The 13,897-nt window shown below is 36.5% G+C and overlaps 1 protein-coding gene across 1 annotated transcript in view; it reads left to right on the forward strand.

Moving 5' to 3' along the window:
- The window catches only part of LOC149785926 (ATP-binding cassette sub-family C member 1-like), a 196,261-nt gene that overhangs the window by 145,064 nt on the left and 37,300 nt on the right, over nucleotides 1-13,897 (forward strand). The window contains exons 19-21 of the mRNA XM_089976163.1: nucleotides 1,159-1,258; nucleotides 3,080-3,248; nucleotides 4,396-4,633. Coding sequence (XP_089832289.1) covers nucleotides 1,159-1,258; nucleotides 3,080-3,248; nucleotides 4,396-4,633 — 507 coding nt within the window. The remainder of the gene's footprint in view (nucleotides 1-1,158; nucleotides 1,259-3,079; nucleotides 3,249-4,395; nucleotides 4,634-13,897) is intronic.

Genomic DNA, 13,897 nt, shown 5'->3' on the forward strand with positions numbered 1-13,897 from the left:
TTTAAGGACTAGTGTGACTGATATTCAGTTGGTCATTGTATGTGCCAGTCAGAGCCTGTGATGTGCTGGACATGTCCAGTAAGTACATGTGTTTAAGGATTTTGTGTGTGTGTGTTTATATTATATATATATATATATATATATATATATATATATATATATATATATATATATATATATATATATATATATATATATATATTGGGGGGTGTAATCAAGGTATATGTACTTTCCTAACTGTTTGGTATATGGATGTCAGTTTATAATTATAGTTTCATGTAAATATCTTGCATCTGTCATTTGAAGTCCAGTGGATTTGTAGATATAGTTGAGTGGTGAATTCCAGTTGCCTAATAAGTGAGTTCTCATGCACCTTGAGTACTTGCCTTTGACTTTGTTCCATCCTTTTTGAGGGATGAAAATGTAGTGCAGGTGCAAAGAGCTTTTATATATATATATATATATATATATATATATATATATATATATATATATATATATATATATATATATATATAATTTCACTTTATCCTGCATATTCCTTCTTTCATTTAGGAGGGCTCTGAGATGGCAGAAAATGCTTGCCTTTACCAATCACTGCCATTTCATCTCTGTCTTCATGGGTTGAAGTCTTGGGCTCAACCAATGTTTGTATGTGAGAAACCATCCCAGTAGCTCAAGTTTGTCTTTGGTTCTTACAGGGGCTTTCCCAGATTCTTCCTCCACCAGTTATACTGACTGCTATGTATAGTCTATCAAGAAACTGAGAAATGACATTAAAACCCAAAACAACAACTTCTTTTAAGGATAAGAGTTCCTGAAATGTGTGTACATGTACTTACCCTAAAAGTTTAGCAAATGGAAAGCATATCATCCACCTTAATTAAGAAGGACATTATCATTTCCATCTGATATCACTGTCATTGTGGTATGGCCTTGGGCATCAGCACTAAATAAGCTGCTTGTGTTGCTGTATTATAAAACACCAACCCAGACTGGACAGGAAGGTTTTCAGAATCTTTGTTTTCTATGCATCTGATGTGTAGTTCAATATTTATATAATGGAAAAGTTATCATTATCAGTAGTAATCATTGTTAGGTATATAATAAATGGAATATAATGATTGTTACCCATCAGAATTTTCCTCCTCTTTCTAGTGCAAGAGTTTAAAGCCAAGACACTACATAGACTGATTTCAGTTCACTCTGATGGCAGTCCTGGATCAGATATAGAGGAAGAGTTTAAGAGAATCAAGCGGTAATTGATGCAAAATGAGTATCCTGGTCATGGCACATTTCAGTGATGCTAGTTACTGTGTAAACAAATTTTGCCTTAGAATTCAAACTATTTCAAAATAGGAATTTTTACTTGTGGTTCTTTCTAACATACAAGAATATAGTATAGGTTTTGTGCTAAAAAGGCTATTAATACAGTTCAGATTGATATCCATTGAAGAAAAAGAGACCAATTTTGTTGCAATGGAGTAATGAGTTTTTTATTTGTAAGCAAGAAAATCAATTATTTGCTTTAGAAAAATTAGACACTAACATGCAAATTTAGCACTGTGGACTTTTACTCACTATTTACTTGGTTTCCGTGCTCCATATGCTCCAATTCTGCTATTAACAAGAAAGGGTTTTGAGTTCAACACATTTACCATTGGTTTCCCATGGCTTCTTCCTTCATTAGTTGCCCTTACAACTTTCAGGCTGGCCCATTGGACCAATTCTATTACCTGTATCCAGACAGAGTGAAAATCAAAAGGCAGCCATGTTCAAATTTTCATTCAATATTGCCAAAAGTTTCAGTGGTTACCTGGGTACCCAGTCATAGAGGAATCATATTAAATGTGAACCTGAGCAGCAATGTTGTAAGCTCATGCATGCCAATATCCACCCACCCACCCAGAGAGGTATAAGCATAATTATTATTAATATAAGTGGCAAAAAAAATGCAATGTGAGCATAAAAAAGAGTAATCTGTATATTTCATGCCATAATAACAGAAAACAATATGAAAAACATACATTTAGTTTTGCTACTTACCTGGATCTGCAGTTCAAATTCTTGTCACAAATAGGCTGAATCCATGTGGATCAGTACACGGATACAGACACAAAGCAAAATAATAAATTATTTTTACACAACATTCACTTTAAGTTCAACTAGTCCTACAATGTAAGATCTATCTTGCCACAAACAGGCAGTTTCCATTCCGAGAAAAATAAGGGCTGACTCTAGAGGAAACCTGGATTCAGTAACAGTAGTGCATCATCTACTTAGTGTTAAGATCAAGCAATGATGAGGATTGCCACCAGTATAATCAAGCAATGATGAGGATTGCCACCAGTATAATCAAGCAATGATGAGGATTGCCACCAGTATAATCAAGCAATGATGAGGATTGCCACCAGTATAATCAAGCAATGATGAGGATTGCCACCATTATAATCAAGCAATGATGAGGATTGCCACCAGTATAATCAAGCAATGATGAGGATTGCCACCAGTATAATCAAGCAATGATCTTCTAAGAAATACTATTTTTGTGGTGCATATAAGAAGAGTATGAATGGCAACAAGTTCCTGTGAAAGGCCTGATTTGATGAGATCATGTGCATATTTTGATACAGAAAAAATATAGTTGTTGATGAAAATCCTCCCTCCATTGAGGTCAAAACTCCTGACCAGATTTTGGAAATCTAATCTGCATTGACCTGACCTGTCTTTTGTGAATGTAATAATGATGATATAAGAGGTTCTCTATTATTCTAACTGGCATTACTCAAGCAGCAACCTGATACTCAATAGAAATAGCCATGTGACTATACCCAATAGAACAAGCCATGTGACTATACCCAATAGAAGTAGCCATGTGACTATACCCAATAGAACTAGCCATGTGACTATACCCAATAAAACAAGCCATGTGACTATACCCAGTAGAACTAACCATGTGACTATACCCAATAGAACTAGCCATGTGACTATAAGAGTAATAAAGTTTAAGTTGTCAGAATGTGTACAGTTTATATAAAATTATTAAACATTGTAATTTGATTTATCTCTTCCCAAATAGAGCCTCTGAATCAGAGGGTGGTGCCAGTGATAAACAGACTTTACTCCATGCTTCATCAGTGGGTGCAGACTCTGGAAAACATAAATGGGTTATTTCCAAAGACACAGAAATACCACAACCAGCAGAGAAAAACAAATTGATAGAAGAGGAAGAAGTTGAAGTTGGAACGGTAAATTATAAAAATTTTGCTGCTTAATAAATGGCAGTATATAATGTTGCATGAAGAACACTATCAGAGTGTGGCTAACAAATATGTAACTCAGACATGCTACTTAAAATATAATTGCACATGCTGTGTTTATATTTTCAACATAATATCATTATATATATTTATGGTTTTAAGAAAACAGCCAAAAATCTTAGAATAATTTATGTGACACATCATTGCCAATTCATGTTGTCATTTTATATTATTAGGTAACTTTAGAAATGTCATCAACATCTGTATGTAACAAGATATTTTTTGAGGTAAATCATGATTTAGTGTGGCCTAGTGGTTAGAGCGTCTGCCTCGGATGCGGGAGGTCATGGGTTCGATCCCCAGCCGAGTCATACCAGAGACTTAAAAAATGGTACTAACAGCTGCCTCGCTTGGCGTTCAGCATTAAGAGGTTAGTGTTAGGACTGGTCGGCCTGGTGTCAGGATAATGTGACTGGGTGGGACATCATGCTACATGTCTGCGGCATGATGCCCCAGTGCTAGACATCACTATAAACTGCCACAGTACAGACATCGTAGTGATATGACTGAAAAATTGTTAAAGCTACGTTAAAAATCAAAATCACAAAATCACATGATTTAGTGGATCTTAAATAAATTTTTATTCTTATCATAGGTATTAACAACCATTGCCAGGCCCATACTTTAGGAAGAGTTGTTTATCCAAAACTTCATCATGTTTGTTTTGCATCTTTCCTTCATTCTTGCAGAAACATATGCCTTAAAACATTGCTATAGCAATATAAAAAAAAATCCATAAATGTCCACATTTTTTGTTTCTATCATGGACCTTCGATGATTGAGCAATAGAAAAATTACTTAATGTGTTCTGGTGCATGTTTTTTTGCCTCAAGGTGATTTGCAGCTGTCATCTAATTGGCTGTATGGGTGATTTGTTCTTAACCCTTACTACCATGAAATATTCATAACAAAGATACAAAGAATAATGTAGGAAATGGATATTTGTATAACTTTATATCATAAGATTATATACATCATGACTATAGTCAGAGTAGAAGTTATTAATATACTTGCTTTGTTTTATTTTTTTTCATGTGCTAATTTTATGTTGGTCTTTCTGTTTTAAATACTGCAGGTGAAATGGGCTGTGATAGTTGCTTATGCCAGGGCAGTTGGTATAAAATTCACAGTACTGATATTTGTGCTGTATGGCTGTTACCAAGCCACTGCTGTCTTTGCCAGTATCTGGCTGTCTGATTGGACAGCTGATCCACAGCTGCAAAACTTGACTGTTCTTCCTGCCAATAGTGCTGAACGTAGAAACAGGAATGATTATTTTCTTGGAATATATGGTGGTCTTGGTGCTGCTCAAGGTATGGTTTCAGTTCTCTTTAACTGTATATATGATACTGCAGACCTTTTCTTATAAATATTAACCTTTGAATGTATTTTGTATTTATGTACCATGTTACCAGAAAATTAAATTCAGCTAAAGGGTATGAAGTAGAGTGGTTCTGTCTGCATTATGCAAGAGACGGTGTTTGCCAAGTTAGTTATCATAGCATTGAAGTATCTAATGGAAGATGCTGCAGAGATGAAAACATTACATCTTGACTTAATGGGGCTTGAGATTTCTCTAGATTTCAAGTTTGTTTTTAGTCCAGTATGATCACAGGTGTATGAGTGCATTATTTTGTGAAATTTTATGTTGTATATGTAGTACAAAAAAAAAATCTCAGTACAGTGGTCCTCCTCTTGAATGCTTCTCCTCCACTCCCAGTGGCCACAGTTCTTTGGGTGACAAGGTTTTGTTTAGAAGTACCCTTGTAAGGTGCCCACCCATGTAAAACCAAGAAGGTCTGCATATTAGTGCAAAATATGACAAATTTACCCCTTCTGAGGGGTAGAATTAATTGGAGTTAAGAGATAGAAACTGCATGAATCTTATTTCTTAGTTTATAAATTCAACCATTTGACATTTGTTCCAACGTGTTGATCAAGCATCTATCTTTCATCTGTAAAAGAAGTACAACAAGTAACTCCATTATCCTTACTAATTTATGTTCCCAAGCTGTCCAGTTGTATCACTTTGATAATTACTTGCTATTATTAGCACCAATAATTAGCAAAATGTCAAGACAAACAGATGAGAAGCAGTTTTGTTCAGCTTAAATCTGTGAGAGATCCAATCAAAAATGATATGTTAGCTGTCATGGCTTTGCCATATCTGATTATGAAACATATTGGTATGGATACAAGATTAAGCAGGCAATCACATGACAAGTTTAGTTCCTTTGTAAACAGAGTATTTTGTGTAAGAGATACAAAATCAGTTTCAGAGAGTTATAGTTGCCAGCGAATGAATAGGTTATTGCAACAAGTGCAGATATCATCAGATATTCTCAGTTTAGATTCAGAGAGTTATTGTTGCCATTGTATGAATAGGTTATTGCAGCAAGTGCAGATATCATCAATTTAGATTCAGAGAGTTATAGTTGCCATTGTATGGATAGGTTATTGCAGCAAGTGCAGATATCAGATATCATCAGTTTAGATTCAGAGAGTTATAGTTGCCATTGTATGAATAGCTTATTGCGGCAAGTGCAGATATCATCAGATATTCTCAGTTTAGATTTAGAGAGTTATAGTTGCCATTGTATGAATAGGTTATTGCAGAAAGTGCAGATATCATCAGATATTCTCAGTTTAGATTCAGAGAGTTATAGTTGCCATTGTATGAATAGGTTATTGCAGCAAGTGCAGATATCATCAGTTTAGATTCAGAGAGTTATAGTTGCCATTGTATGAATAGGTTATTGCAGCAAGTGCAGATATGATCAGATATCCTCAGTTTAGATTCAGAGATTTATAGTTGCCATTGTATGAATAGGTTATTGCAGCAAGTGCAGATATCATCAGATGTCATCAGTTTAGAAGTAAAAGCAATTTGATTAAATGAGAAGAGACAGTCCTTTGATCACTGTGGAGAAATATGACATTAGAAATGAATAATATACATACTGCAGCAGTAGGAAAATTGAATCACTGGAAAATGATAGTCACAGCCCTATATTTGTATCTGATGTTTCTGTTGCATGACTGATGAGTACTCATATTAATAATATAAATTATAGCATATTAAACACATCATATGCATGAGACTTTTGAGGAAATAATATATATTTAAAGTTAGTTTATGCACTGTTCATAATCTATATGTCATTATTACTTAAGTTGTCATGTATATCTATATTATGTGTGTTAATTTTCATGACTATTGATTGTAATTGTAATTTAGTAAATAACATATTAAATACTAAATTTCTTTATGATTGTGGGTTTGTCCTTTAGGATGCAGTCATTTTAGTAAATACATTAGTTCCAAGTTAGTGGGCTGTACTCTTATCAAGTGAACATGTTGATGAGATTTAGAGTTCAGGCTTTGTGTTTTCTACAAAAACCAGGCTGATCTAATTCCTTATTAGCTAGCTGCTAAAGTACCAGACCTATTTGACAAAGTTAGATTGATACAGAATGAATATTAAATTCTCCTGTTTCTGTATTATGCCTTAATTTTTATATAAAGAATGATTAACTGAAAATTAATGATTCCTAAAAAAAACGCATTACTCTTAGTTGAGTAATTTAGTTGCAATCATTTGAGAGGATTTACTTCTTTTATTTCAATTATTCATTGGAATTACAAAGTGGTCAGACTTTAGCATCTAACAGCTGTTGTTTAATTACTATGAATTCATTTAACAGACATTTTGGATTATTTCACTGTGATACAGCAAGACATTTGGCATATCAGCACAAACGATTGAACTTTGGAATACCACTGAAAGTCATTTGATACATTTGGACTTGTGATAGAACTTTAGGACTGTTTACCATACTGTGGGTTAGTTTTTATTTTTCACTTTATATTTGAGGGAAATAATGTATGTTTTTAATTTTACAAAACTTGCTCTTTTTTTTAATCTTTTATGTTACTTAGTTTAAAACCAAAGAGTTGTAACTCTGTCTGATCCCTCTCTAGAAAGGCCATCCCTCTTGTAAGTCCAGTTTCCTTCTGTACAAGGCATCATCTTACATGAGGGAGACTACTATACCAAATACTCTCTGGGGGAGTCTAAAAATTATGGTTTTGGTAGTTTTTCCATTTACTGAATTCATTTTATCATAAGAACAGATATTTTGCATTTAAAAATATTTCTCCATGGTAAACATTAATAAGAAAATACTTCATTTATTCTTAATGGACAGTGGTTCTGAAAGGCTCATCACATACTGGCTTAATAGGTATTAAAATATTATGTACAATAATTTACAGTTACCTTGTCACTTTAACATGTAATATTCACATTACGTACAATAAATAATAGTTACAAGATCACATTAACAATAGCAATTAAACTCTTCTGGACAGACCAAAAATATTATCTTTCCTATCTTTATATCGTACATGCTGTGAAAATAGCATCTATGGGAATTAACTAGTTCATGGTGTCATTATAATTACCTCTCCTTGCCTCCAGTAGGTGGCAGCCTGTTTATTGGATTGTTGTTTTTTGGATTAACATGTGCGCCCATTTGAGCATATATGTCAGTTTTATGCCTACACCAGAGGCTGCTAATTATTTCTGGGGGATGGAATTAGAGCCACATCCCCCAGGTGTTAATGTGCTCAAAGAGCACTGTTAATTTAGCCTCAGGTCATGGGACAATTAGTCCCTAACAACCTGAATGTAGGGCTTTCATGAGTGGGAATGGACCTAACATGCACTCACATTAAAATAAGTATTTGTCAGTCTGACTACTGAGCCACGTGTCTACCAAATCAGTATGTTTCACCTGTTGCAATTAGTCACAACTATGACATCACATCAGGACACCTAGGTTTAGATGGGTGGAAATGGTTCCACATCTCTGTTGTGGTACAGGACATCTGGGAGAGGCAAGGGAGGAGAGGTACCTGGCAGCAGGTGCAAATGCACAAAGCCCTGAAATACCAGCCCATACTTAACCAAATCTAGTTCAGTTATTAAATGGACAATAAAAATACCGATAATGTTTAAGCCACCTGTGCAATTAGGTCAAAAAATTTCAAAATTGTTTCATTAATAAAGTTGGAATTTAATGTACAGAGTATACATACAATAGACTAATTAAAACCAATCAGTAAAGTCAAATTGGAGAATAAAAGTTTTGATGGTGGTAACAAAATGGATCAAATTAGGATATTAAAATAAAGATATTATCAAAAATGGTTTTTGAGCCAAAATGAAAACCGTATACATTCAGGCAATATGGCAGTAAATCTTGCTTCTTCTGTTTCTACTTTTCGATGGCATCTCTGGAAAATGGCAGGCTGCTCCGGTATACAACAGCTACTCATGATGTCTATTTTTCTGGTGACAACTCAACACTGGCTCAGGATAGCCTCGTGTTTGCTGCTTTCCATTATACTCCAATGGTGCAATGTTATTTTGTCAGACAGCCTGGTTCTTCATTGCTAGTTTACTGCCACCCGGTTTCTGGTGGGGTCTGACACTCTTCGCTAACCACAGCTGCAACATAGTCTTTATATGGCTGGTGGCTCAATCTTCTCCATTCCAAATGGTAACTAATGGCCGCACATGGTCGCTAGAGTTTGCTGCTCATCAATGTTCACTGGTCAACCTATCCAATGTGAATGAGAAATGGAATGTGTTTACTGGATATTCTTCATTTCAACTGCACTTCTGTTAAATCTTATCATCATTGCCTCCCATAACTTAATTTTGCAAACTTTTTGCCTTTGGAGGACCTAGTCTCCAACCTTGTTGTTGTGTGCGATATCACTGCTACTCCATTTTTTATGCATGTATTCAGCAAGCAATTATTTTATTATGCTTAAGGTCTATTTTGATGCTTCTTTGACATTGTTTACGCTTTTTCTGGTTGTTATTCTTTGTTCATTATTCATTCCTTCATTTCATTGTAGTTTTAGTCATGCAGTGATGACTGAATGCACAAAATGCAAGTAGTCCAAGGTCATAGAGGACATAGATGATTTGTGCTGTGCCTGCACAAAGCGTACTTCATGTACAGCATGTAGTGTCAGTGCAGAATGGTCATAAGTGACTTGGTCTTTTGCATGAGTTTGAAGAGCAGAGAGAGATATGTGAAGACAAATAGTTGGATAGTGATGTATACATGCCAGAGTAGTGACACATTGACATCAGTCTAGATGCATGGGGTTTTGCACTAACCTTGCCAGTGTTTATTACCAGCTTCACTTGCTATGAATTTAACATTTGTTACACTAGCTGTACATACCATATGACACTGTCATGGCTTAGACTCAACTGACTTTCTTACAGTTTGCATCCAGAGGGTGGTCAAGCTACAAGACAGCTGACCAATCAGTCTTTCATAGCATATTATTGGGTCCCATATGAACAATCTGTCCAGCTACCTGCCCAGCCGGCTGTTCCAGTGACAAAAACCATGTTGGTTGTTCATCTTCAGGTTTAGCTGATAGGTCTAATATTCATGGTGCATTCTGCTGACATTCAAATACAATAACAGACAATATACTGCATCTGTTTTATCTCAGTTGGTATGGTATACATGGACATGGAAGGAAAATGTCACCACCCAACTCAGTCAGTGAGTACTGGGATAACCTTGGTCTGCTTATTTACACTCAGATCTTGCAATGGAGAGGAAGAGGTTCAGTTTCAACATGGATCTAGTGAAAAAGTACAATATTATGTCACCTGCTAAGTGCACTACACCTTTGTCAATGAACTGGGTAGCTTGATCTGGTGATGATGTATGCCCTGGCAGCAAAATCATGTAATAAAACATGCTTGGGAACTGACTTCCTGCATCACTATGGTGATAAATTGATCAGCACACCAGACCATTGCTCTCACTTGTACAGCATCATGCAACTTTGACCAAGTAAGATTGCATTCTTTGCTCATATTCTCTTGGAACAAACCATTATGTGGGACTGCACTCATTATCATTTGACTCATCCCTTTGTTTTCGGAGGTTGTATTGAGGATGTGTGGAAGCATACCTCATTATGATTTGACTCATCCCTTTGTTTTCAGAGGTTGTATTGAGGATGTGTGGGAGCATACCTCATTACCATTTGACTCATCCCATTGTTTTCAGAGGTTGTATTGAGGATGTGTGGAAGCATACCTCATAAGAACTACCTCTTCAGGTTGCTTTCACCTTCAATCCTTTGCTCTCATCAGTCTCAGCTCTACAATAGACATCTCATCCTCAGTAAAATTTTAGATGACAACAGGCCCCCAATTTGCAGAGAACTTAATAAAGGGGAAAGGAATCTCAGTTCACCCTCTTCACAGCTATCTATTTGATGCCAGTGCCTTTCATCCCTGGCCATTTGCCAACAGTTTGCCTGTAGGTAAAGGACACTTCAAATTTAATTCACCCCACCCACTCACATGTCCTTCCCTTCCATGAAGTTCCATCAGATTCAGTGAAGGCAAAGATTTTTTTGTTTCTTTAAATTTTGAAGAAAATTAGATTTCAAACATGTCAATTGGTTCAATTTGTTTCTCTCAGATAGGGCAGATCCTGAGACAATGATCTACTTGATCTTGTGAGAGAAGTCCTGGCAATACCCAACCTACTCAAGTATCTTTTTCATCCCAGTAAAGACATGTCTGGCTCATGTCAGGAGACTCTTGCACATAAAGGAGTTCAGCTCTTCAATTAGGAGTGTGTCTCTTGAGCTGGAAGACCCACTACTTTGAAGTCATCTGAGAGGCAGTTATATGGTAGCACTTCTATTCTGGCAGATGCAGGTTTAGTGTTACTTTCAATTATGACTTTCATTTACTGATTTTACGAACTTCTTTTTCTGGCTCTTTAATTAGAACTTAGCTCCTATTACAACCAAAGGTCACCATTCCATGTTTTATGACATTTTCAGACATAATTGGGGATTAGATATAAGCCACAACAAGGACTTCTTGGACTTGCCTGCCAGTTTTAATCTGAATCAGACCATATTACACCCCTTGTTTCTCAGATGGAGCCTCTCCTGTTATTGGCATGGCTCAAGTGTAAAATGTTTGATCCTGTGTCAAAAACATTGAGGCTACTTTCATGCAAGACATTTTAACAACCTTAGCTTCAGTCTGCAGAGAAAGTGAATTGAGTGCCCTGTCTCAAGTTCCATTCAGATGGTTCTGTCAATGTAATGATGTTATGAGGCTTCATAGATAAAAACAGGCTGCCATCTACAGGTAATAAAAAACGGACTGTTTGCTTTCTGTGCTTAATCAGTCCTGTGAGACAGGCAGATCTGCAGGACCCAGTTTACTCTCAAATGCTGCATGTAACTGAACTGATAGTATTTATAGGACCCGGTGACAACTCGATCTCCTGGTAAAGAAAGGGAAGCTGGATGTAACACCTCAATCCTTGGTGTCTTAGTTCAAGCAGATGATCTGCTCTGCATACTCGGACATTTTATAAAATAAGACATGCTTTATAAACATTTCTACTCATATGATAGCCATATCTGCAAGCATTGTTTAGAATGCAACATTACAATCCAAGACATATTTAAGACTGTTTGCTGCCATGCACAAGTGATCTTAATTTGCATTCCACTTTGTATAAGTTTCTATCCCCGCCCATGCATGGATCTGGAGATATTGAAGCCAGGCATGTGGGATTGCCATTTGATATTGCGAGCTCATCAGGCCTGCAAATAATTTATTGTCCGCTATATGCCATCCCAACTACCGGCCAACAGCTTTAGCAATCATGCTTGTGTCATCCTTGTTACCTTTTGGTTCTCAAAGTAATTTTTGAAAGCTGTCTGAAGCTCATTCATCCAGCCTTCTCCACATGTCATTCCCTTTCATGGAACTCCAAGCTGATCCTGTCAAGGTAGATGTTCTACAGATAGAGCTTTGGTCATAAAACCAAACACCTTGGGGTCGTACTCAAGAATCCTTCTGGTTATAAAATCCAAAGGCAAATTAAGACATTTGATTGACTTAGGAAGGCTCAGTCAGTTATATCTGTCCCCAAATTCAAGGTAGAGATGCTAAAGTCTGTCCATCTTTTAGTGTGATGAGGTAAGTTTATAGTCAGTCTCAGAGAGTCTGACATGTACTTCCTTGTACTGTTGCCTGCATCATCACATAAAGATCATCACTTTGCATACCAGGGATTGTAGAATACCAATTCTGCATCCTTCCATTTGGCCTTAACCTACAACCTCGGGACTTCACCAATACATCAAGCTGTATCCCTATTCAAGGTGCTTCAAGAGAAGGTCTTATATCAGCCTCTTGGAAATGAAGGCCATTCTCAGTGCTTCCCACACTTAGATGGAATGCATCCATGGAAAATGGTCCTGATAATGTCAATCATTTGGTTGTTGTGATTTTGCCTTTTCAACAAGTTGGGACAAAATTACCATATCTTTGCCTCCAGGTACTTCATTGGTATTCTCAGATAAATATTCAGGTCTGACAAGTCCAGGCAGGTTTAATATCCAGGCTCACATCAAGGTGAGGCTCACTGCTTCATATGGAGTGGTATCTCCATCCATCACTCTTCCAATGAGTTTGTGCCCTTTGGTGCTAATCATATTTGCAGTTAGGTTAAACAATAAACTGCTCATCTTTGTTTATCTTTTCTGCACCCAGAAGCATAGACCATCAGTGCCATTTCATCCAGCTAGGACAAAATGTTCTCATACTCCTTCCCTCCAACAGTTCTAATTCTGAAGGCAGTTCAGAAAATGAGGGGAACAGACAGCACATTAGCTCTGATTGGCTTTCTATGATGGAGCAAATCCAGAATCAATTATCTGCTCAAAACTAGTGACTCACAGTTGTTCACAAAGCAGCCAAATTCTCCATTATTCCATCCAGAGAAACTCCTCCATTGGCTCTTGTTAGTGATGCCCTGCACAAAAAAGGAGTACAGAACTTAAGTCATAGCACAGCTAGAAGATCCTCCACTTTTGAAGGCATTTGACATGAAATTGTGAAGTTTAAATAATTGGTGTGATGGCATTGTTTGTCACGCCACTCTCAGCTACCCTTCACCTATTAGCTAACTTCCTTCATGTTCTCTTTGATGACAATAATTTAGGCCTTATTATAATTAAGGAATACCTTTCCATGCTTTCAGACATGTTCAAAAATCATGGAAGAGACAATAATGACCACAGCTAGGACCTTCCCAATCTGTCTCACTCATCTTGTTTCCTAGATGGAACCTCTCCTGGGTTTTGACATTGTATAACTAATCCAAGTTAAGACATGCTTCTTCATAGTGCTAACTTCAGCATGCAGTGTAAAAAGCTACATGCACTGTCTCTGGATCTAAACTACATGCAGTTTCATTCCAACAGCTCAATGATTCAAATGATGCAACCTGGTTTGTTTTTTTCTAAATTCAGATTGCCATCACTAGGCAACCAACAAATAGCTATTTGCTCTATCACCTCAATCAACTCATTGAGAGAAGCAAACCTGCAGGATCCAATACTCAGATTCTAAATGAGGTATACAGAGTATATCCACAGCAGTCGTAAGAGATTATTTATGCACCTTAAGGCAGGAAAGCAATAAGCCAAC

The sequence above is a fragment of the Sinohyriopsis cumingii genome, chromosome 12 (genome assembly GCF_028554795.1).
Source record: "Sinohyriopsis cumingii isolate HCF-2022 chromosome 12, ASM2855479v2, whole genome shotgun sequence".
In the NCBI taxonomy this organism is placed as follows: Eukaryota; Metazoa; Mollusca; class Bivalvia; order Unionida; family Unionidae; genus Sinohyriopsis; species Sinohyriopsis cumingii.